The sequence below is a fragment of the Aulonocara sp. 'chitande type north' Nkhata Bay genome, linkage group LG19, assembly GCF_057382095.1.
Source record: "Aulonocara sp. 'chitande type north' Nkhata Bay isolate Kocher_YH1m ecotype deep benthic linkage group LG19, A_spYH_male_GT1.1, whole genome shotgun sequence".
In the NCBI taxonomy this organism is placed as follows: domain Eukaryota; kingdom Metazoa; phylum Chordata; class Actinopteri; order Cichliformes; family Cichlidae; genus Aulonocara; species Aulonocara sp. 'chitande type north' Nkhata Bay.
This window is the reverse complement of record NC_141362.1, coordinates 4,875,580-4,896,946: the sequence shown is the minus strand read 5'-3', so window position 1 is coordinate 4,896,946 and position 21,367 is coordinate 4,875,580. Positions and strand designations below refer to the sequence as shown.

The 21,367-nt window shown below is 38.6% G+C and overlaps 1 protein-coding gene across 1 annotated transcript in view; it reads left to right on the top strand.

Annotated features, from left to right (window-relative positions):
* scfd1 (sec1 family domain containing 1) overlaps positions 1–21,367 on the top strand; it is a 36,582-nt gene that overhangs the window by 657 nt on the left and 14,558 nt on the right. Inside the window, exons 2-16 of the mRNA XM_086274518.1 lie at positions 654–724; positions 2,127–2,215; positions 2,796–2,886; positions 3,853–3,975; positions 4,346–4,433; positions 8,905–8,994; positions 9,910–9,965; positions 10,965–11,050; positions 11,473–11,572; positions 13,926–14,062; positions 15,283–15,373; positions 15,755–15,828; positions 18,173–18,254; positions 18,974–19,070; positions 19,273–19,343. Of these exons, the coding sequence (XP_086130644.1) occupies positions 654–724; positions 2,127–2,215; positions 2,796–2,886; positions 3,853–3,975; positions 4,346–4,433; positions 8,905–8,994; positions 9,910–9,965; positions 10,965–11,050; positions 11,473–11,572; positions 13,926–14,062; positions 15,283–15,373; positions 15,755–15,828; positions 18,173–18,254; positions 18,974–19,070; positions 19,273–19,343 (1,346 nt within the window). The remainder of the gene's footprint in view (positions 1–653; positions 725–2,126; positions 2,216–2,795; positions 2,887–3,852; positions 3,976–4,345; positions 4,434–8,904; positions 8,995–9,909; positions 9,966–10,964; positions 11,051–11,472; positions 11,573–13,925; positions 14,063–15,282; positions 15,374–15,754; positions 15,829–18,172; positions 18,255–18,973; positions 19,071–19,272; positions 19,344–21,367) is intronic.

Here is a 21,367-nt window from a genome sequence, read left to right as displayed (position 1 = left end):
GGAGAATGTGGATGTCTTATTCTTGCATATACTTTTTTTTATTCAAGTACATTTATTGAATATTTTTGTGGGCAGTCTGGTCAGTGAATAAAGAGATTTATCAATGTGTGATCTAGAGCTGCAGTGATTAGTGGGATTATCAAATCGATAGCTGGCAAAAAATAAAGCTAGCTGTTTACTGCAGTCCCAGAGGACTGCATTAGTACTCTAGTTTCAAGTTAATAAATATTTTCTCTATGAAATGCTCAGAGAAATGTTTCCACACACTAAAATCACATCCTACAGAATTTCGTTTTTAGTCAAAAGTGCAACAGTTAGTCAATTATGATTATCATAGCAGATAGTCATTATTGATATTTTTAAGAAACAAATGTGACAAATAAAGCCTAAAATGCAAAGATTTTAGGCTTTATTTTGTCATATGGCATGCCATATCCCCAGGCTCGTTTCACTATTAAAAAAAAAAAAGCATGTTAAACCCTTGACATATTTCAGAAGAGTATTTGTTGAGATGTCTAAAACAACATTTTGATTACAGAAACAACTGCTTCTCAGTTAAGCTAGTATTAATGGAGCAGTATTTATTAGCCATGTGGATACTGATCTGGTTGTGTGTGCCCTAACATAAAAGTTTCTGTGTTGCATTTCTGCAGTCGCTTTGAAGCGAATGTTGAACTTCAATGCACCTCCTCTGAAGAACACTGCAGCTGAGCCAGTATGGAAGGTAAGTCACTTTGACAGTGCAGTAACTCAACAGGCGTCAAGGAAAAACATCCAGCCTGAAATCATGACTTAAATACTGAGACTCATACTCGCCGTGCATAAATGCTCAATGTCTTCAGAAAATGCAGTGTGCTGCATTGTGTGTTAAATCTTATTTTTCAAATTCAAATTCAAATTTTTATTTGTCACGTACACAGTCATACACAGTACGATATGTAGTGAAATGCTTGGACAACTGCTCGTGACCTAAAGAAAACAAAAAAGGAAAAGGCTATGAATAAGAAAGGAAATAAATATGAAAAATTAAAAAGGGTAAATTTAACTAGGAAGGAATAAAATATAAATTAAGGTTAAAAATGAAATAACTGTACAACACAAATTAGAATGAAGGGTAAATTTAACTGGGAAGAATAAGATAAAATATATAAATTAAAGTTGAAAATAAAATAACTGTACAACAAAATACACAATATAGAACTATATAAGAATGTATGAAGAAATCTAAATATAAATAAATATATACACAATAACAGCAGCTGTACAAGTATTAACCGGAAATGAAGAATATAGTGACCAGTGTTGTGCAAAACCAAAGTCCAGAAAGTCCAGTGTGTGTGTAAGAACTGTATGTGTGGGTCAGTACTGTGTGGTGGTGTGATTGAGAGACCGTATCGCCTGCGGGAAGAAGCTCCTCCTCAGTCTCTCTGTGTTGGTCTTCAGGGAGCGGAATCGCTTTCCTGACCTCAGCAGAGAGAACAGTCTGTTGTTGGGATGGCTGAGGTCCTTCACGATCTTCCTGGCCTTGGTCCAGCACCGCCTGCTGTAGATTGAGTGCAGGTCAGGGAGCTCGGAGCGGATGGTGCGCTCAGCTGACCGCACAACCCTCTCTAGAGCTCGTCTGTCCTGCATGGTGCTGTTCCCGAACCAGGTTAAGATGTTTCCCGCCAGGATGCTCTCTATGAGTTAGGATTAACTCAGCCTCTTAAAATCCACATCCTGTGTTTCTAAGAGGAGTTGAAGGGACAGTGTACGTGCTTACTGTGTAATGAAGAATGTCATGCTTTTCAAGGTGAACTCAAAGTTTAATAAATAAATACATAATAATTCTATAGTTCACATAGGCCATGTAGTCAACCTAAGCCACAATGCTGGCAAATCAGCTGATGTCAGTGCCAGCCCACATCCCCAACTCAATCTTTCATGCTGTTAATCAGTGTATGTATGTATCAGTAGTTCACCCTCAGATCTGCATTCCACTAGCAATCACTGCTTTCACATGCCAGACTTTTCACACAGTAAAAGCAGTCACATAAATAAGTGTTGTGTGGTTTATCAGTAAGACTTTGTATTTGTGATTTCTGCCTGGGTCAGAAAAAGTCTTTTGATCTCTGCCTTTTCTGCAGGTGTTAATATATGACCGGTTTGGCCAAGACATCATCTCCCCACTGCTGTCTGTCAAAGAGCTCCGAGACATGGGCATCACTCTGCATCTGTAGGACACACACACACACACACACACACACACACACACACACACACACACACACACAGAGCTGTTTTAAGAGAACAGCAAAACAAAATATTACATAATCAAAAATAATCATAATCATCGGTAATCACCACAAAGCCAGCTGGTCACATGCTCCTCTCAGAGAAGGCACTGGAGAGTCACCTCAGCTGTTTACCTCGGTTTAAATATGCTGTGGTTTTGGCACCAAAACTTTCACACACTTTTTCTGAAATCAGTTGTGTATAACAAAAAACTTGCTGTTATATAATCATTATAGAAATTCATAAATAGATTCAAAATATGAATGAATTAATACATTTCTTCAGTTGAATCTGTGAAAATAATAATTGCTAAAAATGTTTCATTTTCCTAGCAAAATATAAAGAAACAAGAGTTTTGCACAACATTGTAGCAGTTGATTATGGGGCAGCTGTTTCCCAAATTTTACTTTTGTTTCGTTTTGCAGTTTTTAACAGAGAAAAATTTTTGTGTTTGTTTGTGTGTGTGTGTGTGTGTGTGTGTGTGTGTGTGTGTGTGCGCGTGTGCGTGTGTGTGTGTTCAGGCTGCTTCATTCAGACAGAGATCCTATTCCAGATGTTCCTGCTATTTATTTCGTCATGCCCACAGAGGAGAACATCGACAGGATTTGTCAGGTGATCGCACACAGTAACTCATTAAGCTGCACTCAGCTCTTTGCCTGAGTGCGTTTATCTACTCTGGGAATTACAGAAGAGTTCCTTTCAGAAGTTGCAGGACCAAAACCATGAGCTAAAAGACGCTAAAAGCTCAAATCATTTTTCAGTTATCCCGTTTAATTTTCATCTGTCATTAAAGTTTGGTAAAAACATTGACAATCCCAGCTTTATTCGTTTATTCGTCCGCCTTTCTGGAGCTTGACCTTTCCTTTTTATTGAGAAATGATTTATCATTTTTCTGTGTTTGTGTCATCTGTGAGGAAAGCTCACGGCTTTCCTTCTTAAATTTAAGCCCAAGTTTCTGTGTTTTTGTGATTTGATGAGTTCATTAACCTCCTAATGCCTCTTGAACTCTTTAATTGCATGAATCTTTAATTTCTCTTTGCTATTTGGGTTGATTGTGCAAAATTTAATATTGTGGTCTAGACATCCCAAAATGTGATGTCCACATATGTGGACGACAGGTTCTTAGAGGTTAAAAATGCAGCAGCAAAATATTGTTATTATCATTTATCATCTTTTAGCAACTGATGATACTCAGCATCCCACACTGGAATATTTTCTGGATTTTTGTTGTCAGAATACTCTAATACAGAACTTGCTTGCAATAAAGAACCAAGTACTGCTGCTTGGTGTGGAGGGAAAACAGAACTTGATGAATTGATCCCGATTCTTAAAGGATGTCTTGGTTCTGTTGTGTCATGTCATTTTTTTAAAATTGTGGCACATATAGCGTGGACACTTAGGGATGATCTTGAGCTCTGGAAACATTTTTGTTGATTATTTAACGATCCAATAATCAGTACTTGTCAGACTGAGATATTTTGGCCTACTACGCACTAATTTTTAGAAATGCAGTGTTCATCATATTCGCAATCTCATCATTGTGTGTGTGTGTGTGTGTGTGTGTGTGTGTGTGTGTAGGACTTGAGGAACCAGCTGTATGAGTCATACTATCTGAACTTCATCTCTGCCATCAGTAGAAGTAAATTGGAGGACATTGCCAGTGCCGCATTGGCTGCTAACGCTGTTACCCAAGTCACCAAGGTTACGTTCTTTCTGTGTTTATGAAGCACTCCTTTTTGGTGCAGTGACAACTAAATAAATGTTTAAAATGCAAAAATATTTCAATAAGGCAATGACAATTTATTAAATAACAAAAAAATTAGCAACATTTGACAAATGTAAATATTAAAAGGTTTATTTGATTTTTTTACTTTTGCTTTTATTACTATCATTATTATTATTATTATTATTGCTAGATTGTGGTCATTATTTTTGCTTCCTTCTCTTTGCAACCTTGCGGGATAATTTATATCAGCTCAGTAACACAGGTTTTGTAATAGATTCACCGAGCAGGTGTAACATTATTGTGTCCAGCACTAATTAATCAGGCTGATATCTGTTTGTGTTTCAGGTGTTTGATCAGTATCTAAACTTTATCACTTTGGAAGATGATATGTTCATCCTCTGCCATCAAAATAAGGAGCTCATTTCCTACCATGGTAAAACAAAGACACACACACACACACACACCTTTCTGTCTTTGTGATCTAAATCTACAGTTTCCCGTTATTTCTACAACTCTGATTTTCCTCTGACAGAGTGATTGGAACAGATACTCTTTTGTCACAAAAAACATTCATGAAGTTTGGTTCTTTTATGACTTTATTATGGGTTAACAGAAAAAAGTGATCACATCTGCTGGGTCAAAAATATACATACAGCAACATGAATTAGCAATTTTGGTGACTTAGAAAGTTGTCAGTGAAATGAGCTTCATAGCATAGCCTCTTAACTTCTTGTGAGTGATTATGAGTGACTACAGCTGGTGACTTCTCTGAGGCCAGTTAAATAGGGCTCATTGGATACAAACGCTACAATGGGGACAGTCAAAGGAGCTCAGCATGGACCAAATTATTGACTTGAACAAGTCAGGAAAGTCACTTGGGGCCATTTCAAAGCAGCTGCAGGTCCCAAAAGCAACAGTGCAAACAATTGTTTGTAAGTATAAAGTGCATGGCACTGTTTTGTCACTGCCACGATCAGAAAAAAAACGCAAGCTGTCATCTGCTGCTGAGGGAAAAATGGTCTGGAGGGTGAAGAGTCAACCGAGAATCACCAAAAAGCATATCTGCCAAGAATTAGAAGCTGCTGGAACACAGGTGTCATTGTCCACAGTCAAACGTGTTTTGCATCTCCATGGACTGAGAGGCTGCCGTGCAAGAAGGAAGCCCTTGCTCCAAAAGCAGCACCTTAAGGCTCGACTGAAGTTTGCTGCTGATCACATGGACAAAGATAAGACCTTCTGGAGGAAAGTTCTATGGTCAGACGAAACAAAAATCTAGCTTTTTGGCCACAATGCCCAGCAATATGTTTGGAGGAGAAAAGGTGAGGCCTTTAACCCCAAGAACACCATGCCTACAATCAAGCATGGTGGTGGTAGTTTGATCCTGTGGGGCTGTTTTGCTGCCAATGGAACTGGTGCTTTACAGAGAGTAAATGGGATAATGAAGAAGGAGGATTACCTTCAAATTCTTCAACATAACCTAAAATCATCAGCCCGACGGTTGGGTCTTGGGCGCAGTTGGGTGTTCCAACAGGACAGTGACCCCAAACACACATCAGAAGTGGTAAAGGAATGGCTAAATCAGGCTAGAATAAGGGTTTTAGAATGGCCTTCCCAAAGTCCTGACTTAAAGCTCATTAAAAACATGGGGACAATGCTGAAGAAACAAGTCCATGTCAGAAAGCCATCAAATTTAACTGAACTGCACCAATTCTGTCAAGAGGAGTGGTCAAAGATTCAACCAGAAGCTTGTGGATGGCTACCAAAAGCACCTAATTGAAGTGAAAATGGCTAAGGGACATGTAACCAAACATTAGCACTGCTGTATGTATATTTTTGACCCAGCAGATGTGATCACTTTTTTCTGTTAACCCATAATAAAGTCATAAGAGAACCAAACTTCATGAATGTTTTTTGTGATAAAGAAGTATCTGTTCCAATCACTCTATCAGAGGAAAATCAGAGTTGTAGAAATAACAGGAAACTCAAGAGAGCCTTGATATTATGTTCTTTACAAGTGCATGTAAACTTTTGACCACAACTGTAAGTTGAAGCTTAAAACCAAATCTGAAGCTTCAAACAGCATTTTGATGTTGTGAGGTTTTTAGATGTATATTATTGTTTTCTAATAAAATAATTTATTTGAAACATTTTATTGAGTCACGTTTCAAAGTGCTTCACGGAAGAAGCTAAATAGGAAGATCAGAAAATCAAGTGACAATATAAGAGATAAAAGTATATGATAGTGACGTACACACACGAAGAAGTCCTTCAAAAGTACTTGGCAATCCATAGTTGTCATGCCAGACTTGGTGGGCAAAACAGTTCAGCAGTTCTTTATTCTCCAGCCCTCCTTTGAATATCTTTGAGTTTAAAAATGCCAGATAGTTACTGTGCTATTGAATGCACTACTCACTATGTATTTATAACTGTCAGAGGGGCGTAGAGTATGGCACCAACATGTGAGCATACATCTCCTAACCCTTTCCTACGGGTTTACCTGACCTGGAAAAATACTCACTCAGCTTTACTGTTATGACACAGCATTTATGAGATAAATGAATACTATAGGAACTTTTTTTCTGAAAGTCCAAGTCAACAAAATGTAAGATTTACGTGTGGCAGTTTGTTTAATCTAGCTATGTAGCACTTACCTGTGTTTTAATGAACAATTTAATGCTCCTCACCCCCCACGTGGTGGCATTATTTCATCCAAATATACATTTACAGAAACCAGAGAGCTCCAGTACAGCACCCACAGCCTGAGGACAAGATGTTTTGACAACATAATTTTTCCCCTCCCTTTCCAAACCAGTGAGCACTGTCAGTAGCAGATGTCACAGCCACAGCAATTGCTTTTTCTCCAGCACAGTTTGCAGCAAATTGCAGACCGCAAACCTTAGTAAATTGGGTTTGTGCGATTCATTTATACTGTTCTTCTAAAAACTTTTGCCCTCTCAAGCGGAAACATATGTATGGAAATACATGGAATTAAAGTACAAAACACAACGTGTTGCTTTAGGAAATTCTGACAGGACCTTTTTTTGGTCATCATTTTTGTGGGTCTTGTTTTTTTTGAGTTATTATGATAAAAGCAGCCAGGAGATGACAGCAAAGTAGAACAGAGCAGGGTAAGGGCAAATACTACAAATAACCCGGAGCACATTAGAACCTGGACCGCTGTGTTCACTTCATGGCATATACATCACCTGCTTGGCACTAGGGCTGCCACAAACGATTATTTTGATAGTCGACTAGTCACCGATTATTTTTGCGATTAGTCGACTAATCAGATCATCATCCATTAGACGTAAAACTACAGCTTATTGCACCAGCAGCATCTGCTCTTATATAACTATCATTAGCTTACAGCTTTAAGTGTTTAAGGTCTGTGCTAACTAAAAATAAAGACAAGATGATAGTTTATTAAATTTTAATGAAATTTGCAGATTGTTTCAGTGAAGTTTAATAAACTCCTTGCCATCTAAAATATAACAGGACACTGGAGTATATTCTGGAACATCTCACACTTCTGATAATCAGTTGTCTGCTTGACGTTTATTCAGCTGTGTAAAAACTATAACTTTAATCTCAGACAAACTGATTTACTCAGGAACAAATAAAATACTAAAAAAAAAAAAGCCAAACAATAACATTTTAAGTTATCTAAGTGACTCATATATATTTAACCTGAGTAGCGAAAGACGGCGGTGGGTTTGAAAACGATTTGCGGGGAGTCCGGTGTTCTCAGGGCGCTAGTGAGCCTAGCCCCCGGCTCGCTAACGAGCTAGTGGGTAACAGATGTCTCCGAAAACGTCGGAGCGCTTTTGAAAATATGTGGTGTCCTGATAAACTGAGCAGATATTTGAGGTTTACACAGCTACATTCTCGCCTGAAAATATGTTAAACGTTTATTTTGTGACCCAGAAAGAATAATAAGAGTAACATTAAAACTAACTAGCTGCCGCCATTGTTGGAAACTGCGCTGGGCCGCGCTATGAATTCTGGGACACAGCTGCTTCTTCTTCTTCTTCTTCTTCGGGGTTTAACGGTAGCTGACATCCTTGTACATGCAATGCTGCCATCTTCTGTTTCAGTCCGTTATTACACTCTTAAATCCTGCCACTTATTCCTGCGTCTTTTGTGATCTTACAAAGTTTCAAACGACGCGTCGACTATTAAATCAGTCGTCGACGATTTTGATAGTCGACGTAATCGTGACTAGTCGACAAATCGTGGCAGCCCTACTTGGCACACTGAGCTAAACAATGACCCTAACACTAAAAGAGGGTTACATGCTGGTGCAGACCATTAGCAAATCTGTCCCCGAGACTACTGAGGTGCCTTCACCTGCCTCGTCTGAAATCATTATTTCACTTATCCATTTAAATCTACTTAGATTTAATTGAAGTGTAATAATATTTTAATTTAAAGGTTCTGCTAAAATATCAGCAGGATATTTCACATTGCAGAAGTAGTTTGTGATGAACTGATCTAAGATTGTGACAAATGGTGGTTTATTGCACATAATTCAGTATAAACCTGAAATCCATGTATTAAGAGTTAAGCTATCAGGTGTGTAGATTAGCAAAAGAACACAACACATTATGTGTCATAAAACCCTGATGGATATGTATGTGTAAAGAGGAGTATCTTGTCTTGTATTTCATATTATGTGTACTGACATTTATTAAATTCAAAGGAAATAGTATGACATACAGACAGCTTTAGTCACTGAAACTTGAATGACCAACACAAACACACTTATATATATAGTGAGCATAGCTTCCTATACTAGACGTAATATAATGACTAGAAGAGACATGTTGTTTTAGCTGCCACCTTTTCTACTTAAATAAACACAGAGTAAGTGTTTCTGCTTTGCCTGTTTTTTCACTCCTGTGCAGCCATCAACAGGGCAGACATCCAGGACACAGACATGGAGGCCATCATGGACACCATTGTAGACAGTCTTTTCTGTTTCTTCGTCACTCTTGGTGAGTGTGGCTCATAGAATGACAGCCAAGGCAAATATCTGATATCTGTGTGCTTACAAATTCACCTGGATTTCACAATGTTTATTTTTTTAGCTGAAGCATTTTTTTTTCAGTTGGGTGTGTTACTGTTACAGTCCACTAGATGGTAATACAATCTTTTTTTATTATCGGGGTAAAAACTCCTCAACTTGTCAAACTCCCTCGACTCTGTCAAAACCACAGTAGCTTTGCTAGTTTACAGTAAGGACAAATTGGCACAATACCACAGTGGCCAAAGTATGTAGATGGGAGTGGAAATCTCTTAGTTTTCTGTTAACGATTTATAATCACAAATGCAATCAGTCCTCTTCACTAATGTAGTATATACAGTAATACTGTTTCACACATGGCAATTTAGATCAGTGAAAACCAGCCAAAGAAGAATGAATAAGCTTTTCATGTAATGGTGAACTCTTTTGTCAGAATTTTCTGGGGATTGTGTGTTGGTCTGTAGGTTGGGACAGCTATTCACTGGGTCGATCTGAAAGTTCAGTTAGAAAGTTAGACTAACTCTCTGACTCTGTCAGTAAAACTGACCTTTTAGAGTCAATTTTTCTTTGTAAAACTGGTCTCAACATTTTTAGACCACAATAGTCAGTATAGTATTTGAAGGTTTTTTTGACAACCTTAAGTTACCTGTAACTCACTATTTGCACATCATTCTTATTAAATAGTGGCTCAACATTGAACCAAGTAGTGATGCTTCATTGGAAGAAAACATCTCTCTGAATTCTATTTGTCTGTAAACCATTTTAACCTTCTAATTTAGGGATTCTGTTGATAAAGATGTGTATCTCTTTGGCAATTGGCATTATTATTTTTTTTGTTGTTGTTAAGTTTAATGAGACTTCATTAAAGTGTATTGTTGTTGACCAGGTGCGGTTCCGATCATCCGCTGTCCTAGAGGAAACGCAGCAGAAATGGTTGCTGTGGTGAGTCCACTCTAACATGTAAAAACTGCTCATTGTATCTCAAAGTATTCCTTCCACTGCCCACCTATGACCTCAGTTGAGACTAGCAGAGTCCCATCCCCACTATATTGCATGTTGATGGGAACCTGCTCTTCCTCTCCTGAGTCGTTTGCCAGAAACATTTCAAGGCCGACCAAAAGTCTTGCTCTGTGACCTCAACGAACTCTTCCCACACCCCAGTTTTTGCCTTGGCTGCTGCCTTGGCTGCTGCCTTGGCTGCTGCCTTGGCTGCGCTCCGCTTAGCTTGCCGGTACCTGTCAGTATCCTCCGGAGTCCCTCAAGTTAACCATGTTTAATAGGACGACTCCTTTAGCTTGAAAGCTCTCTTCACCTCCAGTGTCTACCATCTGGTTTGGGAGTTACCACCACAACAGGCACCATCCCCCTTGCAGCCGCTGCTCCGTACAGCCATGTCAGCAATGGAAGTACAGAACATGTTCCACTCAGATTCAGTGGCCTCAAGTACTAGCCCAGACTCCTCCTCCACTAGCTACCTATTCCAGTTACCCAAAGCAGAGTTTCAGCAACTGGGGATCGGACCATGGTCTCTGGCTTCAAATGTTACCAAATCCACATTCCACTGGATCTCTATTACCCCTTCTACAGGTGGTGGGTCCATAGAAGGGGTGGCCCATATGGCTTATTTAGGCTGAGCCCTTCCAGGCCCCAAGGGCTAACACCCAATCACTATATGCACGTTGATCCCCCTGGGCCTAGCTCCAACAAGAGGTTGCTCAGAAACCCAAATCTGGTTGTTTTGTTTTGTTGTTTTTGTGAACTGGAACAACATTTAGGTGAATAGTTTGTTTTAAAAAAAATCATCCCTATGAATACAAGCATCCAAGATTTCCAACAAAAATAACACATTGGACAGAAAAATATTAAAGGCATTCACTTTAGTCATTATAATTTTGTGGAAATAGGAATGCTTTGTGTTGAATTGTGTACTTGTTTGTGTAGAAACTGGACAAAAAGCTCCGTGAGAACCTGCGTGATGCCAGAAACAGTCTGTTCACAGGAGACAGCATGACTGCTGGACAGTTCAGGTCAGCATTCTTAACGAATATGTTAGTTTCTGCAAAATTATAAATATTGGGAATATAAATCAGGTGATGACATTTTTTCTTCTTTGTTTCAGTTATTATTTTAGTCTGTACCATTCTCATTCTGTAGTGTTGCTCAACTAGCATTAGCATGAGGAGTTAAATGGTAGAAAAACACACAGTATATACTGTATGTACTTATATTAGAGGAAGATCTAGATCGACTTTCAACATGTTAACATTAATGTTAACATTGACAATATTGCTTTAGATATCCACTGAATAAAAGGTAATCAGTATGGTTTACTTTAGTTTTTGAGTCCATGTGAGACTCTATCTCCCATCATGCAATATTTTTTCTCTGCCAGTTTAAATATTGGCCCTGTGTTTAACCACGCTCAGCAGTATTATACTCTCCCCTCTAGCTTTCAGAGACCCCTGTTTGTCCTGGTAGATCGTAATGTGGACATGGCCACGCCCCTCCATCACACCTGGACCTACCAGGCGCTGATTCATGATGTGCTGGTAAGAAGTCACCTGTCTGAGAATGACCAGAAATACTTCTGCTTTTCCTTTTGTCTTTGAAGCTGCAAAACCATGTGGTACACAACAAATTTCATGGTGCCATCACCATCACAAACACAGTAGAGTCCATTTCATTGGCTGGATTCAGTGAAGGCGATTCCTAGCAGACTACAAACAGCTACAGCCTCTTTTGTTAGCACACCTGTCAATCAAAGAAGCCACTGCCATAACTTTAAACTTTCCAATATTCCATTGGATGAGTTTTTTAAAAAAGAAAGCAGTTATCCATTATTCAATTTTTAAGTGGGAAACTATCTATAGAGACCAAAACCTTTAACAAGTACTGGGCTGAAAACATTCTGTTTTTTGTCCTAAATTTGGACATTTTAAGATGGGGATTGGGGTCTGTGGGGATTAAATCGCTTCTGGAGTCAAACTCAATTGACTTTTAGAGAAACAGTAACTTTTAGCATGTCACTGGCCTCATTTTTCAGTCTCTGCTTGGTCTCTGACAAATGCTTCACAATTAGGGAAAATAAAAATGGAGCCGTTTTGCTTTCAGTTCTCAATGGTCATTTGAGTTTTGATGCTACTCAGTGCAGCATGTCAAAAGATTCTGTTACAAAAGAAGATTAAAGTTGTGTTAAGTTTGGGAATTCTAATTTCCATATAGTACGGAGAAATGAATGGACGATTCTTAGATTTCTCTACTGCGCTCATAGCTCCCATGGGTTAGCGACCTATCATCATTTTTCCTATGCTCTGTCCCTCCTCCTTGATACAAGCCCACAACACAAAGTCTGAAACTGACAAAAATCTAATTTGTAGCCGAAAAAAATTGAAACTGTTAAAAAAAGAAAAAGAAAAAAGATTAGCATTAAAAAAACATTTCATTTTTTTCATATTAAGTGCACTTGATTATCTGCCCCTGACTATTATTTACCCCTTTAATTTCTATGGAAGCAGAAACGGTGTACCTAATTTCTAATATACTACTTTGGCATCTTGGCTTAATTTTTGTTAAATAATAAACGGGTGTAGTGTGTTGTATTTTTCAGTGGCTGTATTTAGCTGATTTTAAGAACTGCTAAGGACTGGATGTTTTTATTAATGTCCTAATATATAAAACCTTAGAACTGAAGGAGGGTGTATTTTGTTTTTCAGATGACTGTACGCACATTATGGGGGCTTACTGAATCATAGTCACATTTATATGACTGTCAGAAACACATATCCCCATTTTCCCACAATGCACACAAATTCTCACACTAATTCTTGCCAGAGTGCTGTCAACTAGTGAGGTGTTGAGGTTAATACTGACAGCACTGGAATGTAGAGGTGAATGATGTATTATGTAATCAACACACACACACACAAATGTGCTTGCTCTCATAAAAGTTCAGCTTTTGCTAATAAAGCCCATAAACCATCACTCTTAAGGAGTCATTTGGTCTCATATTTATTCTTTATCACTTTCTCTTCAGAAAGTGTGTTAAGATTTTTAGAAAGTCAGATTTTTACATATCTGGTTAATATAGCACAAATAAACTTCTAGATCTGATCTGATTAATATGGGTAAGGCAGACCTCATTGCTGGATAGTGTAGGCGTCTATGAAAGCTGCTAGACAATACAAATAAAAAGTGTATATAAATGATAAAAGTAGCGTCAGAAGTTATCTCATCTAGCCTGCCTGACTTATGGATGTTATTAGTCAATTTTAGCTTAGTTTGTGTGGGAGTTATTTTGAAATTAGCATCTTGAAAGAAGTCTGAATCAGACACTTTACTATAACTTTTGAACATACTGATTTTTTGTTGGAAGATAAAAAGAAAAAGTGTCAGCCTGCTTTAGGATGGATTTCTGTTTGTGGCCTTGTTTTGCCAGTAAGTGCTGCATCAGTCCAGATGGCAGCATTGCCGACTCCACATCTCCGTCTCTATTTCCTGTAAACGTGACCACGCCCCCCCAACAGGAGACTGGATTGTAACACCAAGTGTTTGTTACTATGCCTCCTCTGTTTTCATGGTAACAATAATATTATGGTTCTTCTCAGCGTTTGGCGCCATTTAGTGTACTGGAATTAGCAACGATGTGCTGTAGGAAAGATTGTCTTTGCTCTGTAGCTCATTCCAATTTTCTTTAGCACACCAATACTTCTTCTCGGAATAGCTTTCCTGGATTCTTGATCAGGTTTTATAATAAAAAAATATATTCCAGAAAACTGGATTAGTTTTAGTTCTGTGATGAGCTCTAACATACCAAAATAACCGACTAACAGCAATAATCATAGCACTTGGACAAAATATTAGCCAACAATACTTAAAAAAAAAATGTTTTCCTGTGTCCACCAGGACTTCCATCTGAACAGGGTGGTGATGGAGGAGGGTATGGGGGCAGAGCCATCAGCTGGTGCTAGACCAAAGAAGAAGAGCAGGAAGACCTATGACTTGACTGCCGCTGACAAGTTCTGGCAGAAACACAAGGGCAGGTCAGTTCCCAAAGAGGTGGTGTTTTGTTTCAGTCTAGATCATCATCATTTAGAGTAAAAATGCTAACAACTCTAAATTAAACTTCATTCTTAAGAGGACTTCTTTGTTTTGTATGATGTTAAATGAAATATCTTTGACTTTTATGACATTTTTATTTTAGAAAATCTTTTTGGCTGTTTTCTGGCACCTGTTTTGAAATCTTTTAACAGAATAATCAGCAGAATAATCATAGAATTAAATTACATGTTGTTTCCCATATATTAGTTGTTCATTCATCTGTGAACATGTGAAAGCCTCTTTTCAGATTTTGAAGTTTAAGTGCAACTAATATGTGTAAGATATAATTGAATGCATCCTTATAGTCCTGGTATTAAAGCTCAGTAACCGCTGAAAGTGCTTTTTACTGAACAATAAAAGCTAGGGCATTGACCAAATATTGAATGGACAGATGACCGCGTTAACGTGTGCTAATCCACCATCACGATTAACACGCTTTAAGTTTTTAACGCAATTAACCCATCTGGAGCGCAGAATAGACAAACTGCCCGAAATGCGTTGACAGAGACATTTCAAGGATTTTGAGTCATTCTGCACACCTGATTGGTTTATTGCATAAAAAATTTTAAGGTGACGGATTAATGCAAGTTAACATTAACAGCCCTACAATTTATCTTAACTTGGCACAGAAATGTGGGATTTGGGGCTAAATATTATTTGGACTAGGCATACCATTCCTGACATGTTTAAGGCCAGGATGCCACACTTCTTGGCCGTATTGATAGTGTTCATTTTAATCTCCTGGTTTTCCAGTACAGACATGACTTTTAAGGAAAGTTGATAAATTTTCAGTAGCGTTGGGAAGGTTAATATTCCCAACGCTTTATGTCCCATTTTTACTTTTCTAAAATCTGTATTTAATTTAAACAGACGACAGCAAAAACCTTTGTGTTACTATTTCTGGAGTCACACTGGAATAACTACAACAATGTTCAAACATTTTGCTATTTAAATTTGTATTGAGGAAGTGCTTTATTAGGTGCCAAACAGTAATAGGGTGTATGGATGTGTGTGTATCAGAACATTATAACATTGGTCTCTATGCTGATGATGTCTGAGTTTATCTGACTAACACTTCATCTTCTTTAGTGCCTTTTTCTTTTCTTTTTATTATACTGAATATCATTATAATATGGTTATTATAATTGGTTGTTTGTTACAGTCCATTCCCAGAGGTTGCAGAGTCAGTTCAGGAGGAGCTGGACACGTATAGAGCGCAGGAGGATGAAGTCAAACGGTTGAAAAGTATCATGGTAAGACTCACATATACAGCATGAGACTCAGTATGGTACAATCCAGCTCCAGTTTCACAGTGTTTGAGGCTTTGTCTGAGTCACAAAGTTAAGTCATATTCAGAGGTCAGTCACATCAGTTTTGAGTTTCAAGTCTAAGGTGATATGTCCAAGTTTATGTCCCAAGTTTTCAAGAGAATTTCCAGATCCCATGTCTAACCATCTGCTGTTGTACTTCAAGAAATTTAAGATGATATTGCATGGCAATCAAGGTTATAATCACAATACCTTACATGAAGACTATATGGCAGATTAGTCCTGATGCAGTCCTATTTAAGGCGGTTGTAAACACTACAGCATGATTTTGCATGCTACTTCTTGTGATGTCTGTTCTGACTGCAGGGCTTAGAGGGGGAAGATGAAGGAGCCATCAGCATGCTTTCAGACAACACAGCGAAGCTAACCTCTGCTGTCAGGTAATGAACAACACAGGGTAATTTAAATACAGTGGGGCAAAAAAGTATTTAGTCAGCCACCGATTGTGCAAGTTCCCCCACTTAAAATGATGACAGAGGTCAGTAATTTGCACCAGAGGTACACTTCAACTGTGAGAGACAGAATGTGAAAAAAAAATCCATGAATCCACATGGTAGGATTTGTAAAGAATTTGTTCGTAAATCAGGGTGGAAAATAAGTATTTGGTCAATAACAAAAATACAACTCAATACTTTGTAACATAACCTTTGTTGGCAATAACAGAGGTCAAACATTTACTATAGGTCTTTACCAGGTTTGCACACACAGTAGCTGGTATTTTGGCCCATTCCTCCATGCAGATCTTCTCGAGAGCAGTGATGTTTTGGGGCTGTCGCCGAGCAACACGGACTTTCAACTCCCGCCACAGATTTTCTATGGGGTTGAGGTCTGGAGACTGGCTAGGCCACTCCAGGACTTTCAAATGCTTCTTACGGAGCCACTCCTTTGTTGCCCGGGCGGTGTGTTTTGGATCATTGTCATGTTGGAAGACCCAGCCTCGTTTCATCTTCAAAGTTCTCACTGATGGAAGGAGGTTTTGGCTCAAAATCTCACGATACATGGCCCCATTCATTCTGTCCTTAACACGGATCAGTCGTCCTGTCCCCTTGGCAGAAAAACAGCTCCATAGCATGATGTTTCCACCCCCATGCTTCACAGTAGGTATGGTGTTCTTGGGATGCAACTCAGTATTCTTCTTCCTCCAAACACGACGAGTTGAGTTTATACCAAAAAGTTCTACTTTGGTTTCATCTGACCACATGACATTCTCCCAATCCTCTGCTGTATCATCCATGTGCTCTCTGGCAAACTTCAGACGGGCCTGGACATGCACTGGCTTCAGCAGCGGAACACGTCTGGCACTGCGGGATTTGATTCCCTGCCGTTGTAGTGTGTTACTGATGGTGACCTTTGTTACTTTGGTCCCAGCTCTCTGCAGGTCATTCACCAGGTCCCCCCGTGTGGTTCTGGGATCTTTGCTCACCGTTCTCATGATCATTTCGACCCCACGGGATGAGATCTTGCGTGGAGCCCCAGATCGAGGGAGATTATCAGTGGTCTTGTATGTCTTCCATTTTCTGATGATTGCTCCCACAGTTGATTTTTTCACACCAAGCTGCTTGCCTATTGTAGATTCACTCTTCCCAGTCTGGTGCAGGTCTACAATACTTTTCCTGGTGTCCTTCGAAAGCTCTTTGGTCTTGGCCATGGCGGAGTTTGGAGTCTGACTGTTTGAGGCTGTGGACAGGTGTCTTTTATACAGATGATGAGTTCAAACAGGTGCCATTCATACAGGTAACGAGTGGGGGACAGAAAAGCTTCTTACAGAAGACGTTACAGGTCTGTGAGAGCCAGAGATTTTCCTTGTTTGAGGTGACCAAATACTTATTTTCCACCCTGATTTACGAATAAATTCTTTACAAATCCTACCATGTGAATTCATGGATTTTTTTTTTCACATTCTGTCTCTCACAGTTGAAGTGTACCTCTGGTGCAAATTACTGACCTCTGTCATCATTTTAAGTGGGGGAACTTGCACAATCGGTGGCTGACTAAATACTTTTTTGCCCCACTGTATATACACAATGTATGCAAAACGACTCTCCCTCTGAACTGCATCAAAACAAGCATAGGTCATTTTAAAATCAGCCCTTTCAAATATAAACCTTACATGAATGACGTTCCTCATCATAAAAACGAAACAAAAAATATGTGTATTTACAATGGTTCTTTGGGTTTAAGGTGTCCCAGTGTTTTATTGCTCAGACAGACAGGCTGATATTTTATGGCCTAAAAAAAAAATCATCGTCATACTGGCTCTATAGTTCTGAGTGGAAGAAAAGTTTACACCACAGTGCAGGTTGTCCCTGAGTCATGCACTCAGTGAATGAGGTGAAATTATGGTTAAATGGTTCAAAAGTGAACACAGAGCTTTTTATTTAACCCCTTTCACTGAATGTCTTTGGTTTTGCGTCAGTCTGTTTCTCAACAACAAAGAAATTATTTCCATGAACTTAAGAGGACAGATGAGTACTGATGCAGGGAACATCTGATTTAAGTTTTGGTTTGTGAGATTTCCATAAAATAAAGCTGTGTGTGTGTGTGTGTGTGTGTGTGTGTGTGTGTGTGTGTGTGTGTGTGTGTGTCACACTGTCTAAAACAGCCTTGTAGTTGCAAATTCTTTACAGACTTGGGTACAATAAGAGTTTTGACCATATGATAGGTAATAAAATGCAGACTGAGTTTTATTTGTCTTGTTTTTGACATTTTTTGTACCTTCTGCAGCTCTCTGCCAGAGCTGTTGGAAAAGAAAAGACTGATTGATCTGCACACCAATGTTGCCACAGCAGTGCTTGACCACATCAAGGTATACAGTAGTTTCCAGAAACTGAGGTTCGATTTAAGTGCCACACACCCAAAGACTATGTACTATAAAATGAGTTTATAAAACTCTAATATTACATTGGACTTGAAGGTTGACAGTTCAGTTGAGTTGAAAAACTGATTGCTTGGCTTGTTTAAACAAATGGGAGCACTGTTGTCACCAGATGACAGATTGCAGACGTGGCTGGGTCAATTACTGGAGCTAACCAATCACTAGCAAGTTAGTTACTAGCAAGAATATAATGAAGCAAGGAAAAATGTTCTTTTAGATAATATTTAAAAACAAAGGGCTCTAGAAATTTGAGAACCTCTGCTGGATCATATAGGAATGGTGAATAGTCAGAAGGTGGAGTATTTGTGTTTCTTGTTATCTTGAACATAACCTATTCTCCATTAAAAGTCAAACATAAAGCACAGTGACATCATACCTTTGCTAAAAGTCATCCACCCTTTGTAATACGGGTTGCTTGTTAGGTGGACCCAGTATCACTGAAGTTTCTCCTCAAATTACAGTTACTTCACTTTACAGGCTAGGCCTGCTAGCATTGGAAACATGTTACCATTACAAAACAGTGCACTAATATGTATAAAGATAAGAAGTGTTTACTGGATGGTTTACAGCAGTACCAGTGCACTGAAAATACAATACAGAGTGTGAATATAGTGTTTGTTGTACTGATTTTATGCTCTTTGTGTCCTCAGAGTCGGAAATTGGATGTTTACTTTGAATTTGAAGAGAAACTGATGAGCAAGTCAACTTTAGACAAATCCCTTTTGGACATCATCAGTGACCCAGATGGTACACACACAAACACACACACATAAACACACTCACATGCAGGTACTTAATTATCATATACCATACTGGGATAAGTGCAAAATCTGTAACTGCAGGGTTATTTTAAATGTTGTTTTAATTGTATTTGTTTATATTCAGCAAGCATGTATTACAGAGACAGAATAAACTGAATAAGCTGTGTGTAAACGTGTGTGTTTGTCAGCTGGCACTCCAGAAGACAAAATGAGACTTTTCCTCATCTACTACATCACTGCACAGCAGGCTCCTTCAGAGGTAACACACCCACCGACACTAATTCATAAAATGTCAGGGTAAACACTTTAGTAGTATTAAAAGGTTGGGAAAGGGGGGGTGTAAAACGTGCCGCTGTAAAGGTCAGAAAACCAAGTTATTTAAAGTAGATTAGACCTGAGTGTTGTGTGGCCTGTGGGCCACGTCTGGCCTATTTGTTCTTGCCTGAATGAGGTTAGCGGAAAATTAGGCTTCAGGTGTAACGTCATGCAGCTTGTCCCATTTCAGTGTGTGTTCTTTCATTTTAAAGGTGGCTGGTATTTCTTTTTGTTTTTATTTGCATACGTACTTGTGTGCAAGTGAAGCAGCTTTGTTATAAATGTGTTATAACGTCAATTAGATGATATGAATTTGATAGGACTGAAAGATGAATATAGAGTCATTAACATACATAGACGCCCAAATATTTATTTACTGAAGGAAGAGGTAAAGCCACATGCATAAACTGTGGAGAGCAGACTTCTGTAAGGATTACAATTTCAATTGCCATTACAAGACTGAACACGGAGAGAATTACAAGAACTTGATTGATGCAGAGTGGGAACAGACAGATGTATTCTCATTTCTGGAAATCGTTTGAGTGGTTTAAGTGAGGATCGTTTATTCAGGAGACAGCGCACAACAGCGACTCACTCGCCACGTAATCACCTCCTTTATTCTCACAAGTATGTCAGTAGGCCTCCCAAGGACTTTGTGCTCAGGGGTTAGAAGTTTAAAGACTGTTTGTCTGAAACAACTTTATCTGACATTTGTGCTCTGACATGAACCTCCAGTCAGGCAATAACTAGAAAACAGCTGCAGTTCATGTTTGAAAGCAGCTTAAATGTTGTGAGGTAGAAAATCAAGTGTCATCAAACACCAACTTTTCTCATACGTATTTTGAACATCTTAAAGGTGAAAAATGATTTAGAAAAGCTCCTTCCATATTTATTGTAGGAACATTCAGTGAATTGGCAAATGTGTTTTTGTTTTTTGCCAGCACACCAAGTCTAACTAATAGTGTCAATGAGAAAAACGGCTTCTGGTTTCCAGAGTCTAAATATTTTCCAATGTCTAAAACGTTTTTCTCTCCAGCCCTACTCTGGTCTATTTTTTATTCACCAAAAACCATCCAAACTTTTACCAGAACAGAAATCCAAACTTCTATTCTGGTAAATGTCAACAGACCATTTTGAAGGTACCAAAGTCATGATCAACATGAAGTCCCCAAATCTTTCCTGCAAAACATCTCAATTATTCTTGTAGTGGTTTATTAAGATAACCGAGTTGGCAACAGGAACATAAACATCTCAGCAGGGATGAGCCTACAGCAACAGAAGAACACACTCAGGGTTGGCTATTCATCCATCTGTTTGGTGTGGAAAAAGTGCTCGCTTTACAGAAGCGTTAACCTTAACTTTCCTGATGCAGCTGTAGAAGAGAATTCAGTTCAGATGCAAATGCTTAATGCTTGACTAGATCAGGATCATTCAAATCAGTTTTATTTATATAGAGCCAAATCACAACAACAGTTGCCTGCAGGCACTTTATATTTTAAGGTAAAGAGCCTAAAACAATACAAAGAAAACAAAGAAAACACTGGATACACTTTGGCGACAGTATGGTATGATTGCCTTTATTTAAGATTTCGTTAAGATCATAGATGATGATGATAATAATAATAATAATAAAAAGATTTATAAAGAAGATTTATTTAAATATATTTATTGACACAATTTATACGCTATCAGTCAAAGGTTTGGACACACCTTCCCATTTCATTTTCCTTTACTTTTACAGTGTAGATTCTCACGGAAGGCATCAAAAATATGAACGAACACATGCGGAATTATGTAGTAAACAAAAAAAGTGTGGAATAACTCAAAACAGGTTTTATATTTTAGATTCTTCAAAATAGCCATCCTTGCTTTGCACACTCTTGGCATTCTCCCGATGAGCTTCATGAGGTAGTCACCTGAAATGGTTTTCCAAAAGTCTTGAAGGATTTTCCAGAGATGCTGAGCATC